The 27185-nt window shown below is 42.0% G+C and overlaps 2 protein-coding genes across 5 annotated transcripts in view; both read right to left on the reverse strand.

Moving 5' to 3' along the window:
- LOC118386972 (protein dispatched homolog 1-like) overlaps window positions 1–18440 on the reverse strand; it is an 82585-nt gene extending 64145 nt beyond the window's left edge. For both annotated transcript variants that reach the window (XM_035775030.2, XM_035775029.2), the window contains exons 1-2: window positions 18320–18440; window positions 12997–13094 (exon numbers count right to left, since the gene is read on the reverse strand). The gene's annotated coding sequence lies outside the window, so the exon portion shown is untranslated. The remainder of the gene's footprint in view (window positions 1–12996; window positions 13095–18319) is intronic.
- Window positions 18441–18520: 80 nt separating this feature from the next.
- LOC118386973 (uncharacterized) lies at window positions 18521–21384 on the reverse strand. 3 transcript variants are annotated; one of them, XM_035775031.2, is made up of 9 exons: window positions 21271–21381; window positions 20773–20813; window positions 19980–20118; window positions 19861–19890; window positions 19681–19780; window positions 19366–19480; window positions 19188–19249; window positions 18968–19042; window positions 18521–18883 (listed from the first exon to the last, which is right to left on the reverse strand). In XM_035775031.2, exons 2-9 carry the CDS (start codon window positions 20807–20809, stop codon window positions 18752–18754), a joined length of 690 nt encoding a protein of 229 aa, XP_035630924.1. In that variant the 5' UTR covers window positions 20810–20813; window positions 21271–21381; the 3' UTR covers window positions 18521–18751. The 3 variants fall into 3 exon arrangements, with proteins under 3 accessions (XP_035630924.1, XP_035630925.1, XP_035630926.1); XM_035775032.2 differs by having other exon boundaries at window positions 20779–20813; window positions 21271–21375; XM_035775033.2 differs by lacking the exon at window positions 20773–20813 and having other exon boundaries at window positions 21271–21384.
- Between the last annotated feature and the right edge of the window lie 5801 nt (window positions 21385–27185).

The raw sequence follows: 27185 nt of genomic DNA on the forward strand, positions 1-27185 counted from the left end.
TAAACGGACTGGGGAGTGACATCAAGAGAAGTAAGGTCATAAGTCTCAATGTAAACGGACTGGGGAGTGACATCAAGAGAAGTAAGGTCATAAGTCTCAATGTAAACACTGGGGAGTGACATCAAGAGAAGTAAGGTAATAGCAAAGATGAAACGGGAGAGAGGTGACATACTATTCTGACAGGAAACGCACTTAACCACACCTGAACACGAGAAACTCAAGAAAATTGGATATAGGAATACTTTTTTTTCTTCTTACAAAATGGGAAGAAGAGGAGTTGCAATCTTGATCCCAAATTCAGTTAATTTAGAGTTTATGTAGAAATTAAAGAAAAGGAGGGTAGGTTTATACTTGTTAAATATAAACTGGATAACAAGGAAGTTACATTATTTTATGTAAACGTGCCCCCAGGGAGTGACATGGTCTTCTACAGGAAGTTACATTATTTAATGTATACACATCCCCAGGGAGTGACATGGTCTTCTACAGGAAGGTGTTTGATTTAATTGCCACAGAAACCTCTGGCACTCTTATCTGTGGAGGAGATTTTAACACGATTTTAAACTCAAAATTTGACAACACAAATCAAAATAGGAAAATGAGTCTAGTTGCTAAAAAGATCAATAGGATACTGCAGGATCTAGGACTGCTCGATGTATGGCGTGACACCAATAAGACCGATAAGGAATATACTTGTGTGGTCCTTCTGTAGCTCAGTTGGTAGAGCATGGCGCTTGTAACGCCAGGGTAGTGGGTTCGATTCCCGGGACCACCCATACGTAGAATGTATGCACACATGACTGTAAGTCGCTTTGGATAAAAGCGTCCGCTAAATGGCATATATTATTGTTATTATTATATTATTACTTTTTACTCATCCCGCCACACTGAATACTCCAGGTTAGACTACTTTTTCATGTACAATGCAGATAGACACAGCTTAAGGATTGTAGGATCGGGTAATTTAGCAGGTCATAATGGAGTTTACCTAACTCTACACCTTGATAGCAAACCAATAAATACTATATCATCTCAAATAAAACTGTGAAGGACCTCGGCGTTACTCTGGACCCTGATCTCTCTTTTGACGAACATATCAAGACTGTTTCAAGGACAGCTTTTTTACATCTACATAACATTGCAAAAATCAAAAATGTTCTGCCCAAAAATGATGCAGAAAAATGTATCCATGCTTTTGTCACTTTTTCGGTTAGACTAGTGCAGTTCTCTACTTTCCAGCTACCCGGAAAAGCACCAAATAAACTTTAGTTAGTGCCTAATACGGCTGCTAGAATCCTGACGAGAACCCAAACATTTGATCATATTACTCCAGTGCTAGCCTCCCTACACTGGCTTCAGTGCAAGGGCTGTTTTCAAGGTTTTACTGCTAACCTACAAAGCATTACATGGGCTTGCTCCTACCGATCTTTCCAATTTGGTCCTGCCGTACATACATACACGTATGCTACGGTCACAAGACACAGGCCTCCTAATTGTCCCTAGAATTTCTAAGCAAACAGCTGGAGGCAGGGCTTCCTCCTACAGAGCTCAATTTTTATGGAATAGTCTGCCTATCCATGTGAGAGACGCAGACTCGGTCTCGACCTTTAAGTCGATATTGAAGACTCATCTCTTCAGTAGGTCTTATGATTGAGTGTAGTCTGGCCCAGGAGTGTGAAGTTGAATGGAAAGGCACTGGAGCAACGAACCGCCCTTGAGGCCTCTGCCTGGCCGGTTCCCCTCTCTCCACTGGGATTCTCTGCCTCCAACCCTATTACAGGGGCTGAGGCTTACTGGTGCTCTTCCATGCCGTCCCTAGGAGGGGTGTGTCACTTGAGTGGGTTGAGTCACTGACATGGTCTTCCTGTCCCCCCCCCCTTGGGTTGTGCCGTGGCGGAGATCTTTGTGGGCTACATTCGGCCTTGTCTCAGGATGGTAAATTGGTGGTTGAAGATGTCCCTCTATTGGTGTGGGGGCTGTGCTTTGGCAAAGTGGGTGGGGTTATAGGCCTGTTTGGCCCTGTCCGGGGGTATCATAGGATGGGGCCACAGTGTCTCCTGACCCCTCCTGTCTCAGCCTCCAGTATTTATAATGCAGTAGTTTATGTGTCAGGGGCTAAGGTCAGTCTGTTATATCTGAAGTGTTTCTCCTGTCTTATCCGGTGTCCTGTGTCAATTGAAGTATTCTCCCTCGAATTCTCTCTTTGTCTCTGAGGACCTGAGCCCTAGGACCATTCCTCATGACTACCTGGCATGACGACTCCTTGCTGTCCCCAGTCCACCTGGCCGTGCTGCTGCTCCAGTTTCAACTGTTCTGCCTGCGGCTATGGAACCCTGACCTGTTCACCGGACATGCTACCTGTCCCAGACCTGCTGTTTTAAACTCTCTAGAGACAGCAGGAGCGGTAGAGATACTCTGAATGATCGGCTATGAAAAGCCAACTGACATTTGCTCCTGAGGTGCTGCCCTGTTGCACCCTCGCTGTGATTATTATTACTTGACCATGCTGGTCATTTATGAACATTTGAACATCTTGGCCATGTTCTGTTATAATCTCCACCCGGCACAGCCAGAAGCTAAGCGTCAGTACAGAGACAAAGTGGAATCTCAATTCAACGGCTCAGACACAAGAGGCATGTGGCAGGGTCTACAGTCAATCACGGACTACAAGATGAAATCCAGCCCAGTCACGGACCAGGATGTCTTGCTCCCAGGCAGACTAAATAACTTTTTTGCCCGCTTTGAGGACAATACAGTGCCACTGACACGGCCTGCAACGGAAACATGCGGTCTCTCCTTCACTGCAGCCGAGGTGAGTAAGACATTTAAACGTGTTAACCCTCGCAAGGCTGCAGGCCCAGACGGCATCCCCAGCCGCGCCCTCAGAGCATGCGCAGACCAGCTGGCCGGTGTGTTTACGGACATATTCAATCAATCCCTATACCAGTCTGCTGTTCCCACATGCTTCAAGAGGGCCACCATTGTTCCTGTTCCCAAGAAAGCTAAGGTAACTGAGCTAAACGACTACCGCCCCCGTGCACTCACTTCCGTCATCATGAAGTGCTTTGAGAGACTAGTCAAGGACCATATCACCTCCACCCTACCTGACACCCTAGACCCACTCCAATTTGCTTACCGCCCAAATAGGTCCACAGACGATGCAATCTCAACCACACTGCACACTGCCCTAACCCACCTGGACAAGAGGAATACCTATGTGAGAATGCTGTTCATCGACTACAGCTCGGCATTCAACACCATAGTACCCTCCAAGCTCGTCATCAAGCTCGAGACCCTGGGTCTCGACCCCGCCTGTGCAACTGGGTACTGGACTTCCTGACGGGCCGCCCCCAGGTGGTGAGGGTAGGCAACAACATCTCCTCCCCGCTGATCCTCAACACGGGGCCCCACAAGGGTGCGTTCTGAGCCCTCTCCTGTACTCCCTGTTCACCCACGACTGCGTGGCCACGCACGCTCCAACTCAATCATCAAGTTTGCGGACGACACAACAGTGGTAGGCTTGATTACCAACAACGACGAGACGGCCTACAGGGAGGAGGTGAGGGCCCTCGGAGTGTGGTGTCAGGAAAATAACCTCACACTCAACGTCAACAAAACTAAGGAGATGATTGTGGACTTCAGGAAACAGCAGAGGGAACACCCCCTATCCACATCGATGGAACAGTAGTGGAGAGGGTAGCTAGTTTTAAGTTCCTCGGCATACACATCACAGACAAACTGAATTGGTCCACTCACACTGACAGCGCGTGAAGAAGGCGCAGCAGCGCCTATTCAACCTCAGGAGGCTGAAGAAATTCGGCTTGTCACCAAAAGCACTCACAAACTTCTACAGATGCACAATCGAGAGCATCCTGGCGGGCTGTATCACCGCCTGGTACGGCAACTGCTCCGCCTCAACCGTAAGGCTCTCCAGAGGGTAGTGAGGACTGCACAACGCATCACCGGGGCAAACTACCTGCCCTCCAGGACACCTACACCACCCGTTGTTACAGGAAGGCCATAAAGATCATCAAGGACATCAACCACCCGAACCACTGCCTGTTCACCCCGCTATCATCCAGAAGGCGAGGTCAGTACAGGTGCATCAAAGCTGGGACCGAGAGACTGAAAACAGCTTCTATCTCAAGGCCATCAGACTGTTAAACAGCCACCACTAACAGTGTGAGTGGCTGCTGCCAACACACTGTCATTGACACTGACCCAACTCCAGCCATTTTAATAATGGGAATTGATGGGAATTATGTAAATATATCACTAGCCACTTTAAACAATGCTACCTTATATAATGTTACTTACCCTACATTATTCATCTCATATGCATATGTATATACTGTACTCTACATCATCGACTGCATCCTTATGTAACACATGTATCACTAGCCACTTTAACTATGCCACTTTGTTTACTTTGTCTACACACTCATCTCATATGTATATACTGTACTCGATACCATCTACTGTATGCTGCTCTGTACCATCACTCATTCATATATCCTTATGTACATATTCCTTATCCCCTTACACTGTGTATAAGACAGTAGTTTTGGAATTGTTAGTTAGATTACTTGTTGGTTATCACTGCATTGTCGGAACTAGAAGCACAAGCATTTCGCTACACTCGCATTTAACATCTGCTAACCATGTGTATGTGACAAATAAAATTTGATTTGATTTGAAGAGGACTGGCCACCCCTCATAGTCTGGTTCCTCTCTAGGTTTCTTCCTAGATTTTGGCCTTTCTAGGGAGTTTTTCCTAGCCACCATGCTTCTACACTTGCATTGCTTGCTGTTTGGGGTTTTAGGCTGTGTTTCTGTACAGCACTTTGAGATATCAGCAGATATAAGAAGGGCTATATAAATACATTTGATTTGATATATGGAGACTTAATACAAGCATGTTGAATGATCCAGCATTCAAGGAATTAATAAAGACAGAATTTAACATCTATCTGGAGAATAATGATAACGGTGAAGTATCTCCTGCTACATTGTGGGATGCAGCTATGGCAGTTATTAGAGGAAAGATCATAGCCACATCTCTCAAGAAAAAGATTAAAGCCCAAAAACTGAAATTACAGGAAACATTAAGAAACTTAGAACGATCTCATAGTCAATACAAAGACCCTCTTATATTACGAGAGATTCAAAAGGTAAAACAGGTCATTTACCAGATTTATAGAGAAGAAGTGAAAAATCATTTGATTCAGTGGGATGGGATTACCTATTCCAAGTTATGGAAAGATTTTGTTTCAACAAAGAAGTGATACAGTGCATCAAAACACTGTATTCATGTCCGACTGCTAGAATAAAGATAAATGGACATTCGACACGAACGATAAAATCTCCTTGTACCTCGAACCATTAGGACAGGCAATAAGACAGGACCCAACCTTAAAGGGAATAACAATAAGAGGCAGTAAACACAAGATATGCATGTATGCTGATGACGTTCTGTTATTCCTTAAAGACCCAGGCTCAAGTGTACCTAGATCAATGGATGTTTTACAAACATTTGGAATACATTCAGGGTATGTGCTTTACATACACAAGACCCAAGCCCTAGTATAGCAGGTATAACTTCACCTGGACCTCCTCATCCATTAAATATCTGGGAGTAAATTTACCAAAAGATACACCCAAACTTTATGACGTGTATTACGATCACATCAACAAGAAAATATATGATGACCTGGACAGGTGGAATTCACTTCCCTTAGATCTTAGTAGTAGAATTGAAACAATCAAAATGAACATCCTGCCAAGGTTACTGTATTTGTTCCAATCACTGCCCATAGAAATCCCGCCTAAACAGTTTAGGGAATGGGATAAACGGATATCAAGGTTTATCTGGAACAGTAAGAGACCAAGAACAAGATATACAACATTACAATGACCAAACAACTGTGGGGGTATGGCCTTACCAAACCTAAAAGATGATTTTGTGACCTCCAATTGAGACCTCTGGTGTGTTTGTGCAATTCACAATATGAATCCAAATGGAAAGACATGGAGATTCCCAAAACTGACTGTATGGGTAACAAGGACATGGTAATAGAAATATACAATAGACAAAATCAATGGATTAATTTCGCTCTTAAGACATGATTTAGGGTAGTTAAGCAAAATAATTTAGACAAAGCGGTCCAACTGCTGAGTTGGCCCGCATACGAACCTAGCTCAGTCCTGCAACTCAGGACAGCAGATTTAAACAGTGGACGCAGAAAGGCATCACATCATTCAGTACAATTATAAGGAATGGGAACCTAGATAACTTCCAGGACCTAAGTTTAAAAAAAACATGGCTTGGATAAACAAGATTTTTACAGATACCTACAAGTTTGACACTATTTCTTAGGGGAGATAAAAGTGACTGACCCTCGAGCACCTCAAATGAATCCAAGTATTCAGTAACGCATACAACTTGGGGAGTAACAAAAAAACTACTTCAAATCTCACTTGGGTATTCAATCACCAAAGAAACATTCTACAAACTGTATTAAAAACCAATGGGAGGAGGAACTTAACATTGAAATAACTGATGAAACATGGTTGAACATATTAGAGACTCAACAAAGCTCCACCAACTCAAGGTCATGGAGAGAATTCTGTTGGAAGAATGTTATACGTTTCTTCATAACACCTAAACTGAAATCAAAACAGACTGGCTCACTACACCCTTCTTGGAGAGAATGTGGGCTATCAAGGGTGGATCACTCTCATATCTTCTGGTCCTGCTCCACAATCAAAACTTACTGGGGAGAAATAAGATCGAACATTGGAAAAATAATGGGATTTGACATAGAACAAACATTCATTTTTTTGTACTTGGGTGAAATACCTGATAACTTACACAATAGAGAAAAGTACCTCTTGATTGTCCTACTGGCAGCCTGTTTTTTTTTTTTTTTTCACCTTTATTTAACCAGGTAGGCTAGTTGAGAACAAGTTCTCATTTGCAACTGCGACCTGGCCAAGATAAAGCATAGCAGTGTGAACAGACAACACAGAGTTACACATGGAGTAAACAATTAACAAATCAATAACACAGTAGAAAAAAAGGGGAGTTTATATACAATGTGTGCAAAAGGCATGAGGAGGTAGGCGAATAATTACAATTTTGCAGATTAACACTGGAGTGATAAATGATCAGATGGTCATGTACAGGTAGAGATATTGGTGTGTAAAAGAGCAGAAAAGTAAATAAATAAAAACAGTTTGAGGATGAGGTAGGTGAAAATGGGTGGGCTATTTACCAATAGACTATGTACAGCTGCAGCGATTGGTTAGCTGCTCAGATAGCTGATGTTTGAAGTTGGTGAAGGAGATAAAAGTCTCCAACTTCAGCGATTTTTGCAATTCGTTCCAGTCACAGGCAGCAGGGTACTGGAACGAAAGGCGGCCAAATGAGGTGTTGGCTTTAGGGATGATCAGTGAGATACACCTGCTGGAGCGTGTGCTACGGATGGGTGTTGCCATCGTGACCAGTGAACTGAGATAAGGCGGAGCTTTACCTAGCATGGACTTGTAGATGACCTGGAGCCAGTGGGTCTGGCGACGAATATGTAGCGAGGGCCAGCCGACTAGAGCATACAAGTCGCAGTGGTGGGTGGTATAAGGTGCTTTAGTGACAAAACGGATGGCACTGTGATAAACTGCATCCAGTTTGCTGAGTAGAGTGTTGGAAGCCATTTTGTAGATGACATCGCCGAAGTCGAGGATCGGTAGGATAGTCAGTTTTACGAGGGTAAGCTTGGCGGCGTGAGTGAAGGAGGCATCATTGATATATACAGAGAAAAGAGTCGGCCCGAGAATTGAACCCTGTGGCACCCCCATAGAGACTGCCAGAGGACAGGACAGCATGCCCTCCGATTTGACACACTGAACTCTGTCTGCAAAGTAATTGGTGAACCAGGCAAGGCAGTCATCCGAAAAACCGAGGCTACTGAGTCTGCCGATAAGAATATGGTGATTGACAGAGTCGAAAGCCTTGGCAAGGTCGATGAAGACGGCTGCACAGTACTGTCTTTTATCGATGGCGGTTATGATATCGTTTAGTACCTTGAGTGTGGCTGAGGTGCACCCGTGACCGGCTCGGAAACCAGATTGCACAGCGGAGAAGGTACGATGGGATTCGAGATGGTCAGTGACCTGTTTGTTGACTTGGCTTTCGAAGACCTTAGATAGGCAGGGCAGGATGGATATAGGTCTGTAACAGTTTGGGTCCAGGGTGTCTCCCCCTTTGAAGAGGGGGATGACTGCGGCAGCTTTCCAATCCTTGGGGATCTCAGACGATATGAAAGAGAGGTTGAACAGGCTGGTAATAGGGGTTGCGACAATGGCGGCGGATAGTTTCAGAAATAGAGGGTCCAGATTGTCAAGCCCAGCTGATTTGTACGGGTCCAGGTTTTGCAGCTCTTTCAGAACATCTGCTATCTGGATTTGGGTAAAGGAGAACCTGGAGAGGCTTGGGCGAGGAGCTGCGGGGGGGGCGGAGCTGTTTGCCGAGGTTGGAGTAGCCAAGCGAAAGGCATGGCCAGCCGTTGAGAAATGCTTATTGAAGTTTTCGATAATCATGGATTTATCGGTGGTGACCGTGTTACCTAGCCTCAGTGCAGTGGGCAGCTCAGAGGAGGTGCTCTTGTTCTCCATGGACTTCACAGTGTCCCAGAACTTTTTGGAGTTGGAGCTACAGGATGCAAACTTCTGCCTGAAGAAGCTGGCCTTAGCTTTCCTGACTGACTGCGTGTATTGGTTCCTGACTTCCCTGAACAGTTGCATATCGCGGGGACTATTCGATGCTATTGCAGTCTGCCACAGGATGTTTTTGTGCTGGTCGAGGGCAGTCAGGTCTGGAGTGAACCAAGGGCTGTATCTGTTCTTAGTTCTGCATTTTTTGAACGGAACATGCTTATCTAAAATGGTGAGAAAGTTACTTTTAAAGAATGACTAAGAAATGGCTACAAAAAGACCCTCCCACCGTGACCCAATGGATAGATATTGTAAAAGAAATACACCATGTGAGCGTATGACCTTTGCTTTATGAACTCAAGAGAAGAGAGGCCGGGAATACTGGGAAAATGGGTTTCGTACTTGAAAAAGGTCTAATTCAAAGATTATGTCAATGTAACTAATATGATGAATGTATGGTGTGCGCTGTAACTTACAGATCTTTTTTGTTCTTGTACTTTACTTTATTTGTATTTTCTTTGTGTTCCTCAATAAAAACAAAGTATTAAAAAATGTTTACAAAATATGACTACAAAGAAATATAGAACCATAAGCGTGAAATGTTGAAACCTTCAGGAAATAAACTTCCTCTGAAAATAGAGGCAAAACACAATCACTTCTAAACTTAAGTACATTTCATTTTAAGTTTGTAAAAAGAGGTAAGACCCCTGCATCCTGAAGTCACTTGGAAATCAGATGCAAGGTGCTGAGAGTGCCTCTTTAGTGAGTTACATATTCCATAGGCATGCCATTACTCAGCATGGCTTCCACTGATTCCTATGGGGACCTGACCTTTCCTCACTAATGGGCTCTCACAGAGCACCTTTTCAAAGTTTGCTGGTGTGTGTGTGTGTGTGTGTGTGTGTGTGTGTGTGTGTGTGTGTGTGTGTGTGTGTGTGTGTGTGTGTGTGTGTGTGTGTGTGTGTGTGTGTGTGTGTGTGTGTGTGTGTGTGTGTGTGTGTGTGTGTGTGTGTGTGTGTGTGTGTGTGTTACCACAGGTCATTGAGGTCAATGATCCTATTAAGATGTTACAAGTAAAGTATGACAAATCAGTTTTAGAGCTCTTTCCATACTGGAACAATAACCTACTGCATATCCAATATGTTTGCAAAAACTTTGAAAGAATGTAAATAGCAGAATATCTGCTACCGGAGTTTTAGGTAGAATATTTCATGCGGGGAATCAATGTAAAACGTATTGAAAGCATTAAAAAATGGTTCAAAGAAAGTTGCATCTTTCTGATCTCTCTTTGAGGTCAGTCCACCTGAACTGCATTATTTTTTTCCCCTGCTTTTTTTCCTGGAGAAAAGGGGAGGGTGATGGTTTGCAGCAATGGTCAATTTAAACGTCAGATTGCCATATATTACAATAATGTGCTCTGACAACTCTATTGACTCCAGTCCACATTTTTGGGGAAATAAAATAATGGAACTAATACTCAACACCTGTTCCTTTTCAGCATCCCCAGTATATCAAATATGCAAACAGTGACAGCTGCGCCGCAGACTGAGATAGCAGAACCGGGCAATGAGAAAGACAGAGCCATGCGTTGTTCTCTCTGCTTTATCTTGTGGGCCCCGGTCAAATAGCTGAAAACAGAGTGTAATGGTTAAGTCAGTAATATTTAACATGTGGCTTTTGAAGGAACAGCACGCACTATCGATTTCTCCGATCTAATCGGAGATTCAGAGAAGCAGCCCTATCAGCAGCCTGGCTTCAATTATGGGCTCCATAAAGCCCAGTGATAGAGCTGGTGTGATGTACAGCCTGGTAGATGCCAGGATCCATCCCATCCACCGGCATGCCTGCTGATGACACACATGCCATCGTACCAGGTGAATGCTAAGGGAAGTTTAATAGAGATCGTCAAGCTAGGACAGGTTTATGGGTTAGTGAGGTGACAAGATGGTGCTCTCTCTCTCTCAGTAATGAGAATAGCGTCTAGAAATGAATATCGTAAACTTCAGACTAGATTTGATGGAGGGATTCATTAAACTGTAACTAAAGGTTAAAGACAAGTAGATGTGAAAGCAGTTAAAGGGACTGTGGAATTCTTCCACATTTAGGACAGGAAAACAGCTCTAAAGAGTGACAGTTGAATATAATACGATCAGTTAGAAAATGTATCAATCCAGTTCCACTAACTTCAAACCCGTATTTAAGCACAGGCCAAGAGCCTCTACAAAGAATGGTGAAATGACTCAGACTTAAGACTTCCGTTCAACTTACTTTGCATGTATTTGTCATGCAGTCAATAGCTACTTTGCTGAGGTCAAAGTATCACTAAGAGTAGGCTTTGCCTCCAGAGCCACTGGTTTGAAGTTGAAGGGTCATGAACTTACAGGGGAACTTCAGGACGACTTGACTAAGGCCTATATACAATTGAACTACTCCAATCGCAGTCCCATCTGACAGATGAAGTCATGCAATCTTACTCATTCTTGGTATTTCCAATAACCAAGGGATATTTCAGTAGTTATTCCAATCAGTTCTACTACACAAAAGACTGAACTCTACATGACTCTATGACCTTTACTTCAACAGCATTGGGCTGGCAATGACTAAGCGGTTAATACAAGCACTGTTTCAGTTTGACGTCTCTACAGGGAGATTAGACAAGGCAATGTGTAGGATTCAAGTGGGAGCAGGGATTGGATTCACCCGTCTCTCTCTCATCTAAATGTAAGAGCCAATGATGCGTTATAGATGGTAAGAGTGTAGTCAAGCCTTTAGTGGAACCAACCAGTCCGTTTTACCCATGTCACCACTAGATGGAAGATGTTAAACCTAACTTCAATGGGGGGGCTACTGAAAATGACAGAGGCACCCACCAGAGCCTTTTCTTATATTTCAAATTACAGTAAGAGCACATTCAGCACATACAGTAAGAGAACATTCTTAGGTTTCTGAGAATGCTGATAGCTCCAGATCGCCACTGGTGCATATTCACGCAGCAGTAAAAAAAAACAAATGAGGCCAACAGCAGGTGTCCAGCCCAGTTGTCCGAGGATGGCAGGGGTGGAACAGGGATTGGAAAGAGACCCTTCCGAGATGCTCCTCCTATAGGACAGGACAGCACTCAGATAGTCCAGACAGAGAAACAGTAACAGTCTATATGTGTTCTGAGCTGGAGCTGGCCAAGCATGCTAAACTCAACAGGAATTTACAGTCAAGGTCACAGTCCACACAGCAGTCAACAAAGCTGCAGTTGTCTTTTATAAGGATGAGCCATTCCAAAGCCCTGACCTGCTCAATTTAACCATAAGAGTTTCACCGGGATATATTAGTTATTCATAAAACATCTACTGACAGATTAAATAGATAAGCAGATTCAAAACAAAACTTTTGGTCTAACAAATCTTCTAAATAAGTGGCTCTGGTGGTGATTTACTCTCCCTCTGATAATTGAAACATGCATTTATTGATTATGCTACAGGCATTTTAATGTTTGACATTCCACAATAAGACACAATCCATCTTCCAACATGTAAAAAAACTAACTATCCTTTGACATACTTCATCCTTTGGGTGACATTTTCTTCAGAGCACCTGGACACTCAGGCCTCAGTGGCCTGGATGCAGCATTTTAAGGCCTGGGGCAGTAAACAGGTCACAGTTCCCTGAGGACCACCTCCAGTATCTGAGTGTGGAAAACTTTAACCCCCCCTATCCTATCCACCAGCCAGGATGGGCTCCCCTCCTCTCACTTAAGTCCCTCACAGTCCCTACAGCCAGTCATGAGTATATCTCTGAGTTTATGCCTTTTGCAGATAGATTTTTTTTGAGTCCCTTTCTCCATAAAATACTCAGGGCTGAACACATCTGTTTTTTCTGTCCGCATTTTTATTTTGTTGATTCAGTTAACTTGATGTTCATAAAGAACAAGTAAGAAAAATACAAATGCATTGGTTGCGGATGCAACTGCCAAAAATATTGGCAAAACTTGGCAAATTATTTATTCTCCCCCCCAACCAGAAATATGAAATCATAGCAGTGTTTTCCCTTCTATCATAGCTTCTCACACACTCTATTTTGTTTAGTTAGCATTTGAGCACCCCCATGTGGGAATTGTTGAAAACTGCTCAATTCTGTGTGGATTCCATCACCTGAGACCATTCCAGAGGTCTATCGTTTTGAATGAAAAACATGTTCAGCCTAACTTAGGACCTCTATTAGGTCATGACTGGCTTGTGTGTATTAATGTGAAACATGCAAGGGGGAGTGTCTAACTTATTAAAAGGTACTTACTGGGAATTCTCAGACCATGTCAGAATGTAGCCTAATCTCCGGGCTCTGGCCTCCAATTCTGACAGCATATGATCTCAGTCCATTGGCTTCCTGAATCCCTGATAAAAACATGACATTGACAAAGTAGAGTTCTAATCAGTGGAGTATTCTTGGATTCTCTGTGGAGAACCGCGTTCTCCAACCTTGGTTGGAAGGCTAGGCTATATAACAAAAATACTGTACAATACATATTTCAGTGACATGAGCAAATAAGGGAACATCTCTAGAAGAAAAGAAGGGATCAGCATTCCTCTTAAGTCACATATTTAAGCCGATATAGCCTAAGTTCAACTGCAAAAACAACACTTTATGTAAAGCATTCTAACCATTATCACTACCGTTTCACATTAGATGTATATAAGAATTCAATGTTGACCATTTAAGAAACTAAACCACTTCCTCCATTGAGTTGCATGCAGAATCCACTCGTTTTGTTTCTCAGCTGATGCTGGTTGTTTCCTTTCCAGCTCTTTCAGAGACTGAAGTGGAGACAAAAGTAAGCCTACCCATGCCCAAATATCTAGTTTTCAGAATTATGTTCAGAGAGCAGGATCTAAAATTAGGCCTACCCCATTCTGTTTTCTCAACTATTGGTCTGTGATGAAATAAGCTGGCCATTCTCATCCTAACATCTTTATCTAGAGGGGGTGAAAAATGGGGTCATCCAGCAACAGTGTCGGGAACTGGATAGTGTGCAACCCCAGGAGAGACTGTATAATTTACTCCCATAGTAAATCCTGAGGCGTCTGTGCATGGGCAAACAGACTGACTGGGGCTTCCTGGGCCTCAGACTCAGGGATTCTCTTTTAATGATGCGGGGAGCGAAGAGAAGCCACATGGCTGTACTAGAACCATTCCTCTACCCTAGGCCCTAAGGGGAAAGAGGCCATAGAGCAAGGCTCATGTCTCAATGTCTGCATCAACAAAAACATGTGTTCCTTCTCACTGGTTCTTTACAAAGTTAGATTCGTATTCATACATACCTGAGTTTAGAATAACAAAGACTTTTCCCAAAATAGAAACCCAGTTTCAATGTTATTGAAGAGCATCTTATACCTGGAGATTATTTTGTGATGGGGATAACATTGATACAGTTACATATCGGAATATTATTTTTGCACTAGTGGGCTGAACCTGCACCAAGTATTTTTCCTTCATAGCTTGTTCTCCAGTTAGTTCTTCCAGTTAGCCAACTAGTTTTTAGCACTTTACATCTATGACTGATTAAAACTAATTTCTCTCATGGCTCTTTCTCGTCTCTCTGCAGCTGATATATGGCGAGCAATATGTTTGGAACATCAAATTGCAATAGATATCGTATAAACACCATAGTATCGTGGTAATAGCGTATCATGAGGCCTCTGGCAATTCCCAGCCCTAGTCATATTTGTGAAAGAGCTCAGAAAAATATGTGTTGTGTGATAATTATGCTTTATTACTTTTTTTCTCTGACCCAATCGCTCAACCATTAGGCCTTATTTCCCACACAGAACAGCAAACACTCTTAGCTAGGGAGCTGTTCGTCACATTCATATGATGTAAAGTAGGCATGAGAACTGGATTAATAAGAGAAACACTTCCACCAACTAACAGTGCCCCACAATTAGAATGGCCAAGCTGTGTTTTCTACTAGCACAGCCACATATAACTTAGACATACCAGAGCTGACCCACACCACCAGAGCCATTCTTGTGTGATTCATGTTGTTTGTCAGAAAGCAGGATGAGGCAGCATTACATTAAATCAAGTTTCACCCTTCCTTCTCGCACTCTCATTAGGGTGAAGAAAGGTCATTTTGGAGGCATTGGGTGGTGCCGTGAAAATTAGCGCTCTCTTCAAATTTTTGTAATGCAAAAGAATTGAAAGCAAGGGACAATGTATGGGGAATGTAGGAAACCAACAGGGAACAAGAATAATGACTCCAAGCCAAGTTTGCGGGTGAATGGACATTAAAACTTCTTCCCCTTTCAGACCCTACATGTAGCTGTCAAAAACAAATGGCTGTAGAGAGAAAGGGATGTCACTGCTTTATGATAATGTGAAAAGAGCAGGTTCAAAGGGGTACAATGCATTTGGACATTATTCAGACCCCTTGACTTTGTTACATTACAGACGTATTCTAAAATGTATTAAATTGCCCCCCCACACACACACCAAAAACATAGAATTATTTTAATAAATATTCAGACCCTTTGCTCAGTACTTTGTTGGAGCCCCTTTGGCAGCGATTACAGCCTCAAGTCTTCTTGGGTATGACGCTACAAGCATGCAACAACTGTATTTGGGAAGTTTCTCATATTCTTCTCCTCTCAAGCTCTGTAAGGTTGGATGGGGAGCGTCACTGTACAGCTATTTTCAGGTTTCTCCAGGGATGTTCGATCGGGTTCAAGCCAGGCTCTGGCTGGGCCATTCAGGAACTTGTACCAAAGCCAGTCCTTTGTCTTTGTGTCATTGTCCTGTTGGAAGGTGAAACGTCACCCCAGTCTGAGGTCCTGAGCAGGTTATCTTCAAGGATCTCTGTACTTTGCTCCATTCATCTTTCCCTTGATCCTGACGAGTCTCTCAGTCCCTGCCGCTGAAAAACATACCCACAGCATGATGCTGCCATCACCATGCTTCACCGTAGGAATGGTGCCAAGTTTCTTCCAGACGTGACACTTGACATTCATGCCAAAGAGTTCCCACTTGGTTTCATCAGACCAGAGAACATAGTTTTGTATGATCTGAGTGTTTAGGTGCCTTTTGGCAAACTCCAAGCAGGCCATTTTGCCTTTTACAGAGGAGTGGCTTCAGTCTGGCCACTCTACCATAGAAGGCCTGATTGGTGGAGTGCTGCAAAGATGGTTGTCCTTCTGGAAGGTTCTCCCATCTCCACAGAGGAACTCTGTCAGTGACCATTGGGTCTTGGTCACTTCCCTGACCAAGGCCCTTCTCCCCCAATTGCTCAGTGTGGCCAGCTCTAGGAAGAGTCTTGTTGGGTCCAAACTTCTTCCATTTAAGAATGATGGAGGCCACTGTGTTCTTGGTATCAAACCATTTCTGCAGCATTGAAGGTCCCCCTTCCCCAGACCTGTGCCTTGACACAATCCTATCTCAGCCCTCTACGGACAATTCCTTTGACCTTATGGTTTGGATTTGCTCTGACATGTACTGTCAACTGTGGGAGCTTATATAGAAAGGTGTGTGCCTTTAAAAATCATGTCCAATCAATTGAATTTCCCTCAGGTGGACTCCAATCAAGTTGTAGAACCATCTCAAGGACAATAAACGGAAATAGGATGCACTGGAGCTCAATTTTGAGTCTCGTCACAAAGAGCCGGAATACTTACGGAAATAAGGCATGTTTTTTTATTTGCAATAAATGAGAGAATAGAAACCTGTTTTTGTTTTGTCATTATGGGGTATAGATTGATGAGGAAAAACATTAACTTTATCCACTTTAGAATAAGGCTGTATGAGTACTTTCCAAATGCAGTGGCAAATGAGAAACCCCATTGAAGACACGAGAAAAACACATACAACTGAAAAAAGTTTGACATTGGCATAGGCTATAAATTGGGTAAGTGATTATATGGTATTTCCATAGCATGTTTCCTGCCAAAAACCAGCATATAATTTTACAAAATAGACATTGGCACATAAGTTTCATCCACAATTGATTTACTGGCATGTCTGACATTTCTAGCTTAGCCAAGTCTACATTTGGCAAATGCAATACACTATAGCCATTTCACCCATGAAAGTGGATAGCTAGTAAGCAAACTAAGATAGCAATGCAAGCCACACAATATAGGCAAAGTTGCATTTGGATGGTGGCCTTGACTTAAAATTAACAAGCTAAATTCATTAAAGTAAAGATTCCCTCTACCAGATGAAAAGTGTTAACGAGCTAGTCATCTTTGCCTCTACAATTTTACCCTGGCTTAGATAACTGGATCATTCCTACTAGGAAGTGCCTTTTCTGTCCCAAGGAAATATCAGTTATTTGGTGTAAAATATGGATTACAAAATGCTTTAAATAAGGTCAGGTGTCCACCTTAACACCAAATATGGACCCTGAAAAGGGGAATTTTAAACCCATCTGTCTCAGAGGATGTAGGTGGTTTTCCCCAGGAGCTATTTATCAAGTGCCAAAAGAAATAGAAGCCAATAAATGTTGAACATCTATTTTATAGGTAGCATTATCAATCAAAATTGTATTATAAGATTCTGTATGTCCCAAATATCACTTTGCACCTTCTTAGTTTGTAGTAATTCTCCATTTAAGAAAACCCCTTCCTACAATGACACCACATTCAGGAAGTGTCATAATTTATTTGGTGGGAAAACTATTATAAAACACAGTTGTATCTACCTGTCAGTCTATGTCCCACTCAAATGTCCACCCCGTTAGGCTTTTTTAATTAATCGTTGTTTGATAGATAAGTTAAAATCCTGTTCAAGTGTTCACCATTATGCTAGCTAAATCTTGCGCAATCAGTGCTATAGCTAATTTAGGCTCAAAATGTCCCTGTTTGGTTCCACCTGTTTAAATGCCTGAGCTTTACGAATACGTTTATTTGAAAGTCAATTGTCCTTTGACAGAATCCATGTTTTATGTTGTCGGAATGGCACCGCATATGAATAACCAAGATAGCAGAAGTGCGTTCTCGCCAACCTCCCTAACATAACACATCCCAGGTAGGGAGTTAAACCGCAGCTGTTAGGTTGCGTTACGGCCACTCCACCAGCGGCAACTCTACAGGGCAGGGGTGGTACGCTCTGCCGAATGCACCTTAACTGTGTCCTCACTGCCATCAATCCAGGACACCTACATCACAACAAGTGTCGCAGGAAGGCCAAGAAGATCTCAGCCACCCGAGCGACGGTCTGTTCTCCCCGCGACCATCACTCAGACAGTGTTACAGCTGTAAATATGTATATTAGTTCATTCACTTCTCCCCTATGGACATTGTACACGCCCAATGGACATTTATCATCGCTAGTTGAAAATGTGCAGATTAGCACTAACTTTTGTTACCTGCACTGTTGGGAACATAACATTTCACTGTACACTGTAATTATTTGTGCGACCCTGTGCACGTGACTAATAAACAAAAAATTGCAGCCTATGTGCAACAGATTCAGATATTTTTTTTACAATTAACTTCACATAGCTAGAAATGCCCAACGGCAAGCTAGGCTAGCAAGGTAATCTAGTTCAAGCCAGTAAACTGCGAGTTATGCCGTCATTCAACACAGGTATTTAAGATACAAAAGAACGCATGTAGCTATGGTTTCTTACTTCAGTCTATCCCGACAAAAAAAAACGTGTTCTTGGTTAGTGTAGTCAATCTGCGAGCAGTGTGTGCAGACTTGCGTCTAACTTCCGGTAGGCAGCTTTCGTTTAACCAATTTCAAAATAAAAGTTGTGTAAAAACGTGGACTAAGAAATCCCCCCCCACCCCCCTCTTTACAAGAGAAACGGACCCGAATTGCCATGGGCTACATTTAAAATTTTAATATACAAGAAAGAAATCGATGCATTTGTGTCAAGCAAAACACTGACAGGTCAATCACTTAAATTGTGCAGTCTTCTAGATGAATAAAATATGACTAAGTGAAAACAACTTTTGCAGGTAGTAATGATCAAAATGACTTATCAAAGTTAGTTGAAATAAACAAATATTTATACTTACATTTACACTAAAATCAAAGACACACACACACACAATATCTACTCCAACAAGAGCTGCTCTGCTTCCTCAAGAGCCTTATCCATTTCTTCAACTTCCAAGGAGAAATTCTCCCTCTCCTGCACCAGATGCTCCCGAGAATCGGTGAGAGCCTTCATGGTCTTTTGAACTTCCTGGAAATTAATTGCAAACAAGCTCTAGACAGACTGGCATACTGGCAATTCTGCTTTCATGTCAATCAAACATATGGAACTTACTGTTAGTTGTGCACTTTGTTCTGTTGCCATGTCACCAAATGTCTGCAGTTCACGTAACAGATCTTGGGATACATTCTGCATTGTTGGGAGAGATCCATTTGAAAGAAATCACTAAACACAATTACAAAGCCAGATTCCTGCAAACAAGGACCTGAGTAACATTTGAGTCTAAATAATCAGACTGGAGTTCAACCATATGGCCGACAAAAAAAGACCTTACCACCACCTCTCTTTGTTGATCCTCATTTTGCTGTGCAGTTTTTCCAATTTTCTCTCCCAAAACTGAGAAATAAAGTCAGAAGAAAGGTTAAAGCAATCTTTAGAAAGCTCAACAAACTGTCAAAAAAAAACACTCTGAACCTGTAACGGGGAACCAATTCCTGTCATCTAATGATTACCTGGATCAATATTTCCAGCAACTAGTAGCACATGGCAGTCCTTCAGTTGTTTCTGGACATCTGCATTGGTTCCTTGGAGGTCACTGCATCGTTGTTCCAACTGGGCAACTTTTTGCTGCAAAATTAAACACTTGTACTTTATAAACTGACAACAGTGAAAGAGTGCACAATATAGCACTGGACCAAACAGAGAACATTGACTATTCGCCTTCCTAAGACCTTCCATTCAATAGCCCATTGAAAAACCCTAGTGCATTTTGTTCACATAATAGCCGACATTTGGAACATAGTGAATCATCCCTTTAACGAACTTGCCTGTGTTTCTGTAAGGCTTTTCTGCAGTTCTTCATTGGCTTCCAGTAAAAGTTGATTATGGCTCTTGAGTTCTGACTGCTGCCCATATCTGGTGGGAGGTCTATTAAAACAAAGACAATGCTATGAGAATGTAATTGTCAAATGTATTTCTCCCAAATTATAAAAAAAGGGGTATCTTACCCTTTATGCACTTTGGCTACAACATTCTTTCTGGAAAGAAAAGAGAATGTAGATAGTCTTAACATCTTGCCCATACATAACAAAGGCTATCTTCCCATTGTAAATTGAAAGTTAGTCACCTTGGTACATTCTCATTGAGAGGCTTGAAAATAGCAGTTTTTGGAAAGAAATTGAAGTCTGACGGTACAGCAGTCTCTTTGAAAACGTATTTATTGGCCGCCCTCTTCATTTCTGCAGCACTGCCAGCAGGTTGCACACCTTATATAGGTAAAGAACAAAATGCAAAATTAAGATTAGACAAGTAGCCCGGAGACAGATGTTGAATTTCATTGTATTCAACGTGAGCAATAAATGAGCATTTTGATCAGGAAAGTTTCTTTCTCAAGACATGTACAAGCCAGAATGTTGCCTAAAATTACATTTTAAATTTACCAGTACTTGCGATTGGTACTTTTGAAAGTAGGAACGGGAGACCTATCCACATGAAAGTATAATTAAATTCAACTTAACCGTGTAAACAGTGCACAACATTTATGTTCATTGCGCCGACTGCAGGTTATGGAAATCTGAATGCACTACCAGAGCATTGAACAAAATGTAATTATACTTTCATGTGGATATGCCTCACATTCCTATCTGCAAATGGACAAACTGCACGGACAACAGGTAAAGTTAAAATATAATTTAAGTCAACATTCTGGCTTGTGGAGGTTTGTGAGGGGAATTGTCCTGAGCCAAAGGCTTTCTGCCCGACCTAGAATTTAATATCGGGTTTCCAGGCTATGAGCCAAGATGCTTACTAGTTGCATTTTTTGTTGAATGACAAGACAAACACCGAAAACACTGCTATCCCGGAGGCTTGCGGTGGAGGCGAGTTGTGTGAATGTAGAAACTGAAGGGGAAATAACTTACACTTACTCTGTCCGCATCTAGGAATTTTCGATGCCATCAAACTGTGTTGCAACGAAATGGTAACATTTAGCAATAAATATCCAAATTACACAACAAGCCAACAGCTGGCTAGTGACTGGCTATGAACTCCAACATATACATTAACGCCACTTCAATACAGTTACGACCGGAAGTAACTTTCGTAACAGATTAGGATAATTAACGTAGAAAGTTACGAGAAATAGATTAAGGTTTGTAAAAGGGTTAACGAAAATGCTCTCCTAAACTGCTATGAAAATCCTTTCCGGCCGTAGCTGTATCGAAGTGGCGTGAGAAGAGTATCCCAGCTCCAGAACTATCAGCAGGGAAAGACGTAGCTATTCAACTCAAATGTACACCTCCACACCCACAGAATAAAACACTGAATGGGTAATATTCTGACATATATGATTAATGCAGCAATAAAACAAAGCTTTCTTCCCGTATATTGTACTCAATAATAAAAACAGAGAAACTTACTTTTGAAAGCGCCCGTTCTGTTACAGCTAGCTCAATGAAGGCGCCAGACGATTTGAAAATGTTGGTAACGTCACTTCCGTATCACGTTACATCAACACAGGAAATTACGTAAAAGCCTTCTTTTCTTTTTACATCAGTGATTCCGACATGGGACACACTGCTTCAATGCGAAGTGATTTGTGATTTACTTTCCCAAAGCAGCTGGTCCATGTCTTAACATTCATAAATGTGAGCTCATGGCTGTCAAAGATTGTGTGAAACTGAAGATCTCGTATAACGCTGTGTACTACTCCCTTCACAGAACAGTGAAAACTGGCTCTAACCAGAATAGAAAGAGTGGGAGGCCCCGGTGCACAACTGAGCAAGAGTGTCGAGTTTGACAAACAGACACCTCAACTGGCAGTTTCATTAAATAGTACCCACAAACACCAGTCTCAAAGTCAACAGTGAAGAGGTGACTCCGGGATGCTGGCCTTCTACGCAGAGTTGCAAAGAAAAATATATATCTCAGACTGGGCAATAAAAATAAAAGATTAAGATGGCAAAAGAAGACAGACACTGGACAGAGGAACTCTACCTCGAAGGTGAGCATTCCGGAGTCGCCTCTTCACGTTGAGACTGGTGTTTTGCGAGTACTATTTAACGAAGCTGCCAGTTGCGGACTTGTGAGGCGTCTGTTTCTCAAATGAGACACTCTAATGTACTTGTCCTCTTGCTCAGTTGTACACCGGGGCCTCACACTCTTTCTATTCTGATTAGAGACAGTTTGAGCTGTTCTGTGAAGGGAGTAGTACACAGTATTGTAAAAGATCTTCGGTTTCTTGGCAATTTCTCACATGGAATAGCCTTCATTTCCCAGAACAAGAATAGACTGACAAGTTTCAGAAGAAAGATGTTTGTTTCTGGCCATTTTGAGCCTGTAATCGAACCCACAAATGCTGATGCTCCAGATACTCAACTTGATTTATTGCTTCTTTAAATCAGGACAACAGTTTTCAGCTGTGCTAACATAATTGCAAAATGGTTTTCTAATGATCAATTGGCCTTTTAAAATGATAAACTTGGATTAGCAAACACAACGTGCCATTGCAACACAGGAGTGATGGTTGCTGATAATGGGCCTCTGTACGCCTATGTAGATATTCCATTTTTTTTTAAATCAGCAATTTCCAGCTACAATAGTCATTTACAAAAGTAACAATGTCTACACTGTATTTCTGATACATTTGATGTTATTTTAATGGTAAAAATGTTTGCTTTTCTTTCAAAAACAAGGACATTTCTAAGTGACCCCAAACGTTTGAACGGTAGTGTACCTACCTATTAACAAAATTAATGAAGTTTGTTTTAAATTATTCATAAATATTATCCTGCCAACCACTGTATGAAGAATTAAAAACAATACATAAATTCAAATTTCCCACAATAATTTCCCTGTATTTAGCACCATCCATCATTCCTTCTATTCTGACCAGTTTCCCTGTGCCTGCCAATGGAAAAACATCCCCACAGCATGATGCTGCCAGCACCATGCTTCACTGTAAGGATGGTGTTCTCGGGGTGATGGAGAGGTGTTGGGTTTGCACCAGACATTTTCTTTGATGGACAAAAAGCAACATTTTAGTCTCATCTGACCAGTGTACCTTCTTCCATATGTTTGGGGAGTCTCCCACACGCCTTTTGGTGAACACCAAACGTGTTTGCTTATTGTTTTCTTTAAGAAATCTTCTTAGGGCTAGGCCCCTTTTTTCTCCACTTCCTGCCTGAATGACGTGCCCAAAGTAAACTGCCTGTAGCTCAGGCCTGAAGCCAGAATATGCATATAATAATATAACACAATATAACACAATAGATATGGTAAGAGAAAATCCAAAGAAAAACCAACTGGAAATTGGGTGTTTTGAGAGACCATCCTCTTAGAAATGCAAGAGAAAAGTCATATTGAAAATTAGCTCCCTGGATGCAATTCATGTGGCTTCCACAGGGTGTCAGCAGTCTATGTTCAAGGTTTCAGGCTTGTAACTTCAAAAAGGAATAAGAAATAATAGTTTTAGTAAAAGGACACTGTCTTGAAAATTCATGTTTGCACGCGCCATATAGACATTACGCACCTGCTAAAATCCGTTTCATATTGAACGTACTTCTTTCCTAAATAAATATTATAGTTTTATTACATTTTGGGGTATCTGAGGAGTAAATAGAAACCTATTTTGACTTGTTGAAACAAAGTTTAGGGGTAGATGTTTGGATTCTTTCTCTGCAAGTTGAACGAGTGGATTACTCAAGTCGATGGCACCAACTAAACAGACTTTTTGGGATATGAAGAAAGATTTTACCGAACAAAACGACAGAACGTGTTATAGTTGGGACCCTTTGGAAGACAAATCAGAGGATGATTTTCAAAAAGTAAGTGAATATTTAATCGTTATATGTGAATGTATGAAACCTGTGCCAGTGGAAAAATATTTTGATGTGGGGCGCCGTCCTCAAACAATCGCATAGCATGTTTGTGCTGTAATAGCTACTGTAAATCAGACAGTGCATTTAGATTAATACGAAGTTAAGCTTTCAGCCGATATAAGACACTTATATGTACAGTGCCTTGCGAAAGTATTCGCCCCCCTTGAACTTTGCGACCTTTTGCCACATTTCAGGCTTCAAACATAAAGATATAAAACTGTATTTTTGTGTGAAGAATCAACAAGTGGGACACAATCATGAAGTGGAACGACATTTATTGGATATTTCAAACTTTTTGAACAAATCAAAAACTGAAAAATTGGGCGTGCAAAATTATTCAGCCCCCTTAAGTTAATACTTTGTAGCGCCACCTTTTGCTGCGATTACAGCTGTAAGTCGCTTGGGGTATGTCTCTATCAGTTTTGCACATCGAGAGACTGACATTTTTTCCCATTCCTCCTTGCAAAACAGCTCGAGCTGAGTGAGGTTGGATGGAGAGCATTTGTGAACAGCAGTTTTCAGTTCTTTCCACAGATTCTCGATTGGATTCAGGTCTGGACTTTGACTTGGCCATTCTAACACCTGGATATGTTTATTTTTGAACCATTTCATTGTAGATTTTGCTTTATGTTTTGGATCATTGTCTTGTTGGAAGACAAATCTCCATCCCAGTCTCAGGTCTTTTGCAGACTCCATCAGGTTTTCTTCCAGAATGGTCCTGTATTTGGCTCCATCTTCCCATCAATTTTAACCATCTTCCCTGTCCCTGCTGAAGAAAAGCAGGCCCAAACCGTGATGCTGCCACCACCATGTTTGACAGTGGGGATGGTGTGTTCAGGGTGATGAACTGTGTTGCTTTTACGCCAAACATAACGTTTTGCATTGTTGCCAAAAAGTTCAATTTTGGTTTCATCTGATCAGAGCACCTTCTTCCACATGTTTGGTGTGTCTCCCAGGTGGCTTGTGGCAAACTTTAAAAAACACTTTTTATGGATATCTTTAAGAAATGGCTTTCTTCTTACCACTCTTCCATAAAGGCCAGATTTGTGCAATATACGACTGATTGTTGTCCTATGGACAGAGTCTCCCACCTCAGCTGTAGATCTCTGCAGTTCATCCAGAGTGATCATGGGCCTCTTGGCTGCATCTCTGATCAGTCTTCTCCTTGTATGAGCTGAAAGTTTAGAGGGACGGCCAGGTCTTGGTAGATTTGCAGTGGTCTGATACTCCTTCCAGGGACTGAATAATTTTGCACGCCCAATTTTTCAGTTTTTGATTTGTTAAAAAAGTTTGAAAAATCCAATAAATGTCGTTCCACTTCATGATTGTGTCCCACTTGTTGTTGATTCTTCACAAAAAAAATACAGTTTTACATCTTTATGTTTGAAGCCTGAAATGTGGCAAAAGGTCGCAAAGTTCAAGGGGGCTGAATACTTTCGCAAGGCACTGTAACTAAATGTTTAAAATCCATAATATTTATGATTATTTATTTGAATTGCGCCCTCCAGTTTCACTGGAAGATCCTTAGGTTAAGCAAAGGCTTTTTCTGGCCACTCTTCTATGAAGCCCTGCTCTGTGTTGTGTACGGCTTAAAGTGGTCATATGGACAGATACTCCAATCTCCGCTGTGGAGCTTTGCAGCTCCTTCAGGGTTATCTTTGGTCTCTTTGTTGCCTCTCTGATTAATGACCTCCTTGCCTGGTCCATGAGTTTTGGTGGAAGAAATTTGTCTTGGCCCCAAAAACCCTCACAAACTTTTAGAGATGCACAGTTGAGAGCATCCAGTCGGGCTGTATCACCGCCTGGTACGGCAACTGCACTGCCCTTAACCACAGAGCTCTCCAGGGGGTGGTGCGGTCTGCTCAAGGCATCACCGGGAGCAAACTACCTGCCCTCCAGGACACCTACAGCACCCGAAGGCCAAAATGATCATCAAAGACAACAACCACCCGAGCAACTGATTGACAAAAAATTCTCACTCGACCAACAGCCTATCAACCAAACAATCTACCAGTCGACTAAATGGGGTCATCCCTAATATTTGGTGTGTAGTTGGTTGGCTTTGCTAGTTAGCAAGCTGAGATCTCTGTTCAAATTGGCTAACGTTAACTCAAACCAAAATAAAATTATATTTGTCACATGCGCCGAATACAATAGGTGTAGACCTTACTGTGAAATGTTTACTTACAAGCCCTTAACCGTTCAAGAAATAGAGTTAAGAAAATATTTACTAAATAAACTAATGTAAAAAGGCACCCAATACAACAACAATAACGAGGTTATATACAGGGGGTACCGGTATCAAGTCAATGTACTGGGGTACAGGTTAGTCGAGGTAATTTATGAATGTAGTGAGGGGTAAAATGACTAGCTTGCTAGTGATGTTTTAGGGAGAATAGGCTAGCTCCCTGTAGAATCAAGAGGGGATGGGGAAAAGATTAGATGTGCAGGTGCTTCAATTGGGTTGTTGCAGTACCCAGATGAGATGACAGCAAACTGTTACAGAGATCAAATCTGAGATTTCACCTTTTATCTTAGTTAGATAACTAGATATCAATGCCGAAACAATGCAATAATATACATTTTATTGGCTTGCTATGAGCTGCTTTTCATGAAAATGTATATCTGATATAGCTAGCTAGTTGTTCTGGTGTAATGGGGTGGCAGGGTAGCCTAGTGGTTAGAGCTTTGGACTAGTAACCGAAAGGTTGCAAGTTCAAATCCCCGAGCTGACAAGGTACAAATCTGCCGTTCTGCCCCTGAACAGGCAGTTAACCCACTGTTCCTAGGCCGTCATTGAAAATAAGAATTTGTTCTTAACTGACTTGCCTAGTAAAATAAAATTATGTCTATTAAATATTACAGCCACAACATCATGACCATGCATCTGCAGACCAGCGAGGAGGACCATGGAGGACCAAAGCAGGACCATGCTATAATATCAGATTGACTTTTTTCTAGGAAAAGCATGGACAGAGCAAGCCATCTGCAGTAACATTATTACTTGACAACACCTATCTGTATTAATTATGATTATGTTTTCATCTTTTTGTACTGTAATGCTATATGTCTTAAGTTGTATAAAGCATGAAGAATCCAGAATTCTGCTGAATTGTCAAGTGGACTGAATTCTCATTCAAATAATGTTGTGCCTCTCAGATCTGCCACACAAACACAACTCTGCTTCTGTTGGGTAGGCTTCTTCCATGATGGCCCTGTCTAGGATCAGTTTAGCCTTTTAGATCATAATGAATCAAATGATATGGACTGATGGGACCTGACCCAAGATCAGCACTCCTACTCTTGGATGCTTTGTGAATATGGGCCCTGTGTGATTGTAGGCATGCCTTCACTAATCCCCATTCTCTCTGTGTATCCCCTCCTGGAGTTCCGACTGCAGCTGTGGACCCCTGCTACTTTGTCCCGGACCCATGCTAATCAAGCTCACCCAGGTA

Source organism: Oncorhynchus keta, chromosome 8 (assembly GCF_023373465.1).
Source record: "Oncorhynchus keta strain PuntledgeMale-10-30-2019 chromosome 8, Oket_V2, whole genome shotgun sequence".
In the NCBI taxonomy this organism is placed as follows: domain Eukaryota; kingdom Metazoa; phylum Chordata; class Actinopteri; order Salmoniformes; family Salmonidae; genus Oncorhynchus; species Oncorhynchus keta.

Bases quoted from the DNA above. Each gene is read 5' to 3' on its own strand.
- LOC118386973 (XM_035775031.2), bottom strand. From the start codon at position 20,809: ATGGCATCGAAAATTCCTAGATGCGGACAGAGTAAGT. The intron at 19,781-19,860 runs GTAAGATACCCC...TTGTTTTAATAG, and splicing joins GTAGCCAAAGTGCATAAAGG to ACCTCCCACCAGATATGGGC. The intron at 19,250-19,365 runs GTAATCATTAGA...TTTATTTCTCAG, and splicing joins TGCTGGAAATATTGATCCAG to TTTTGGGAGAGAAAATTGGA.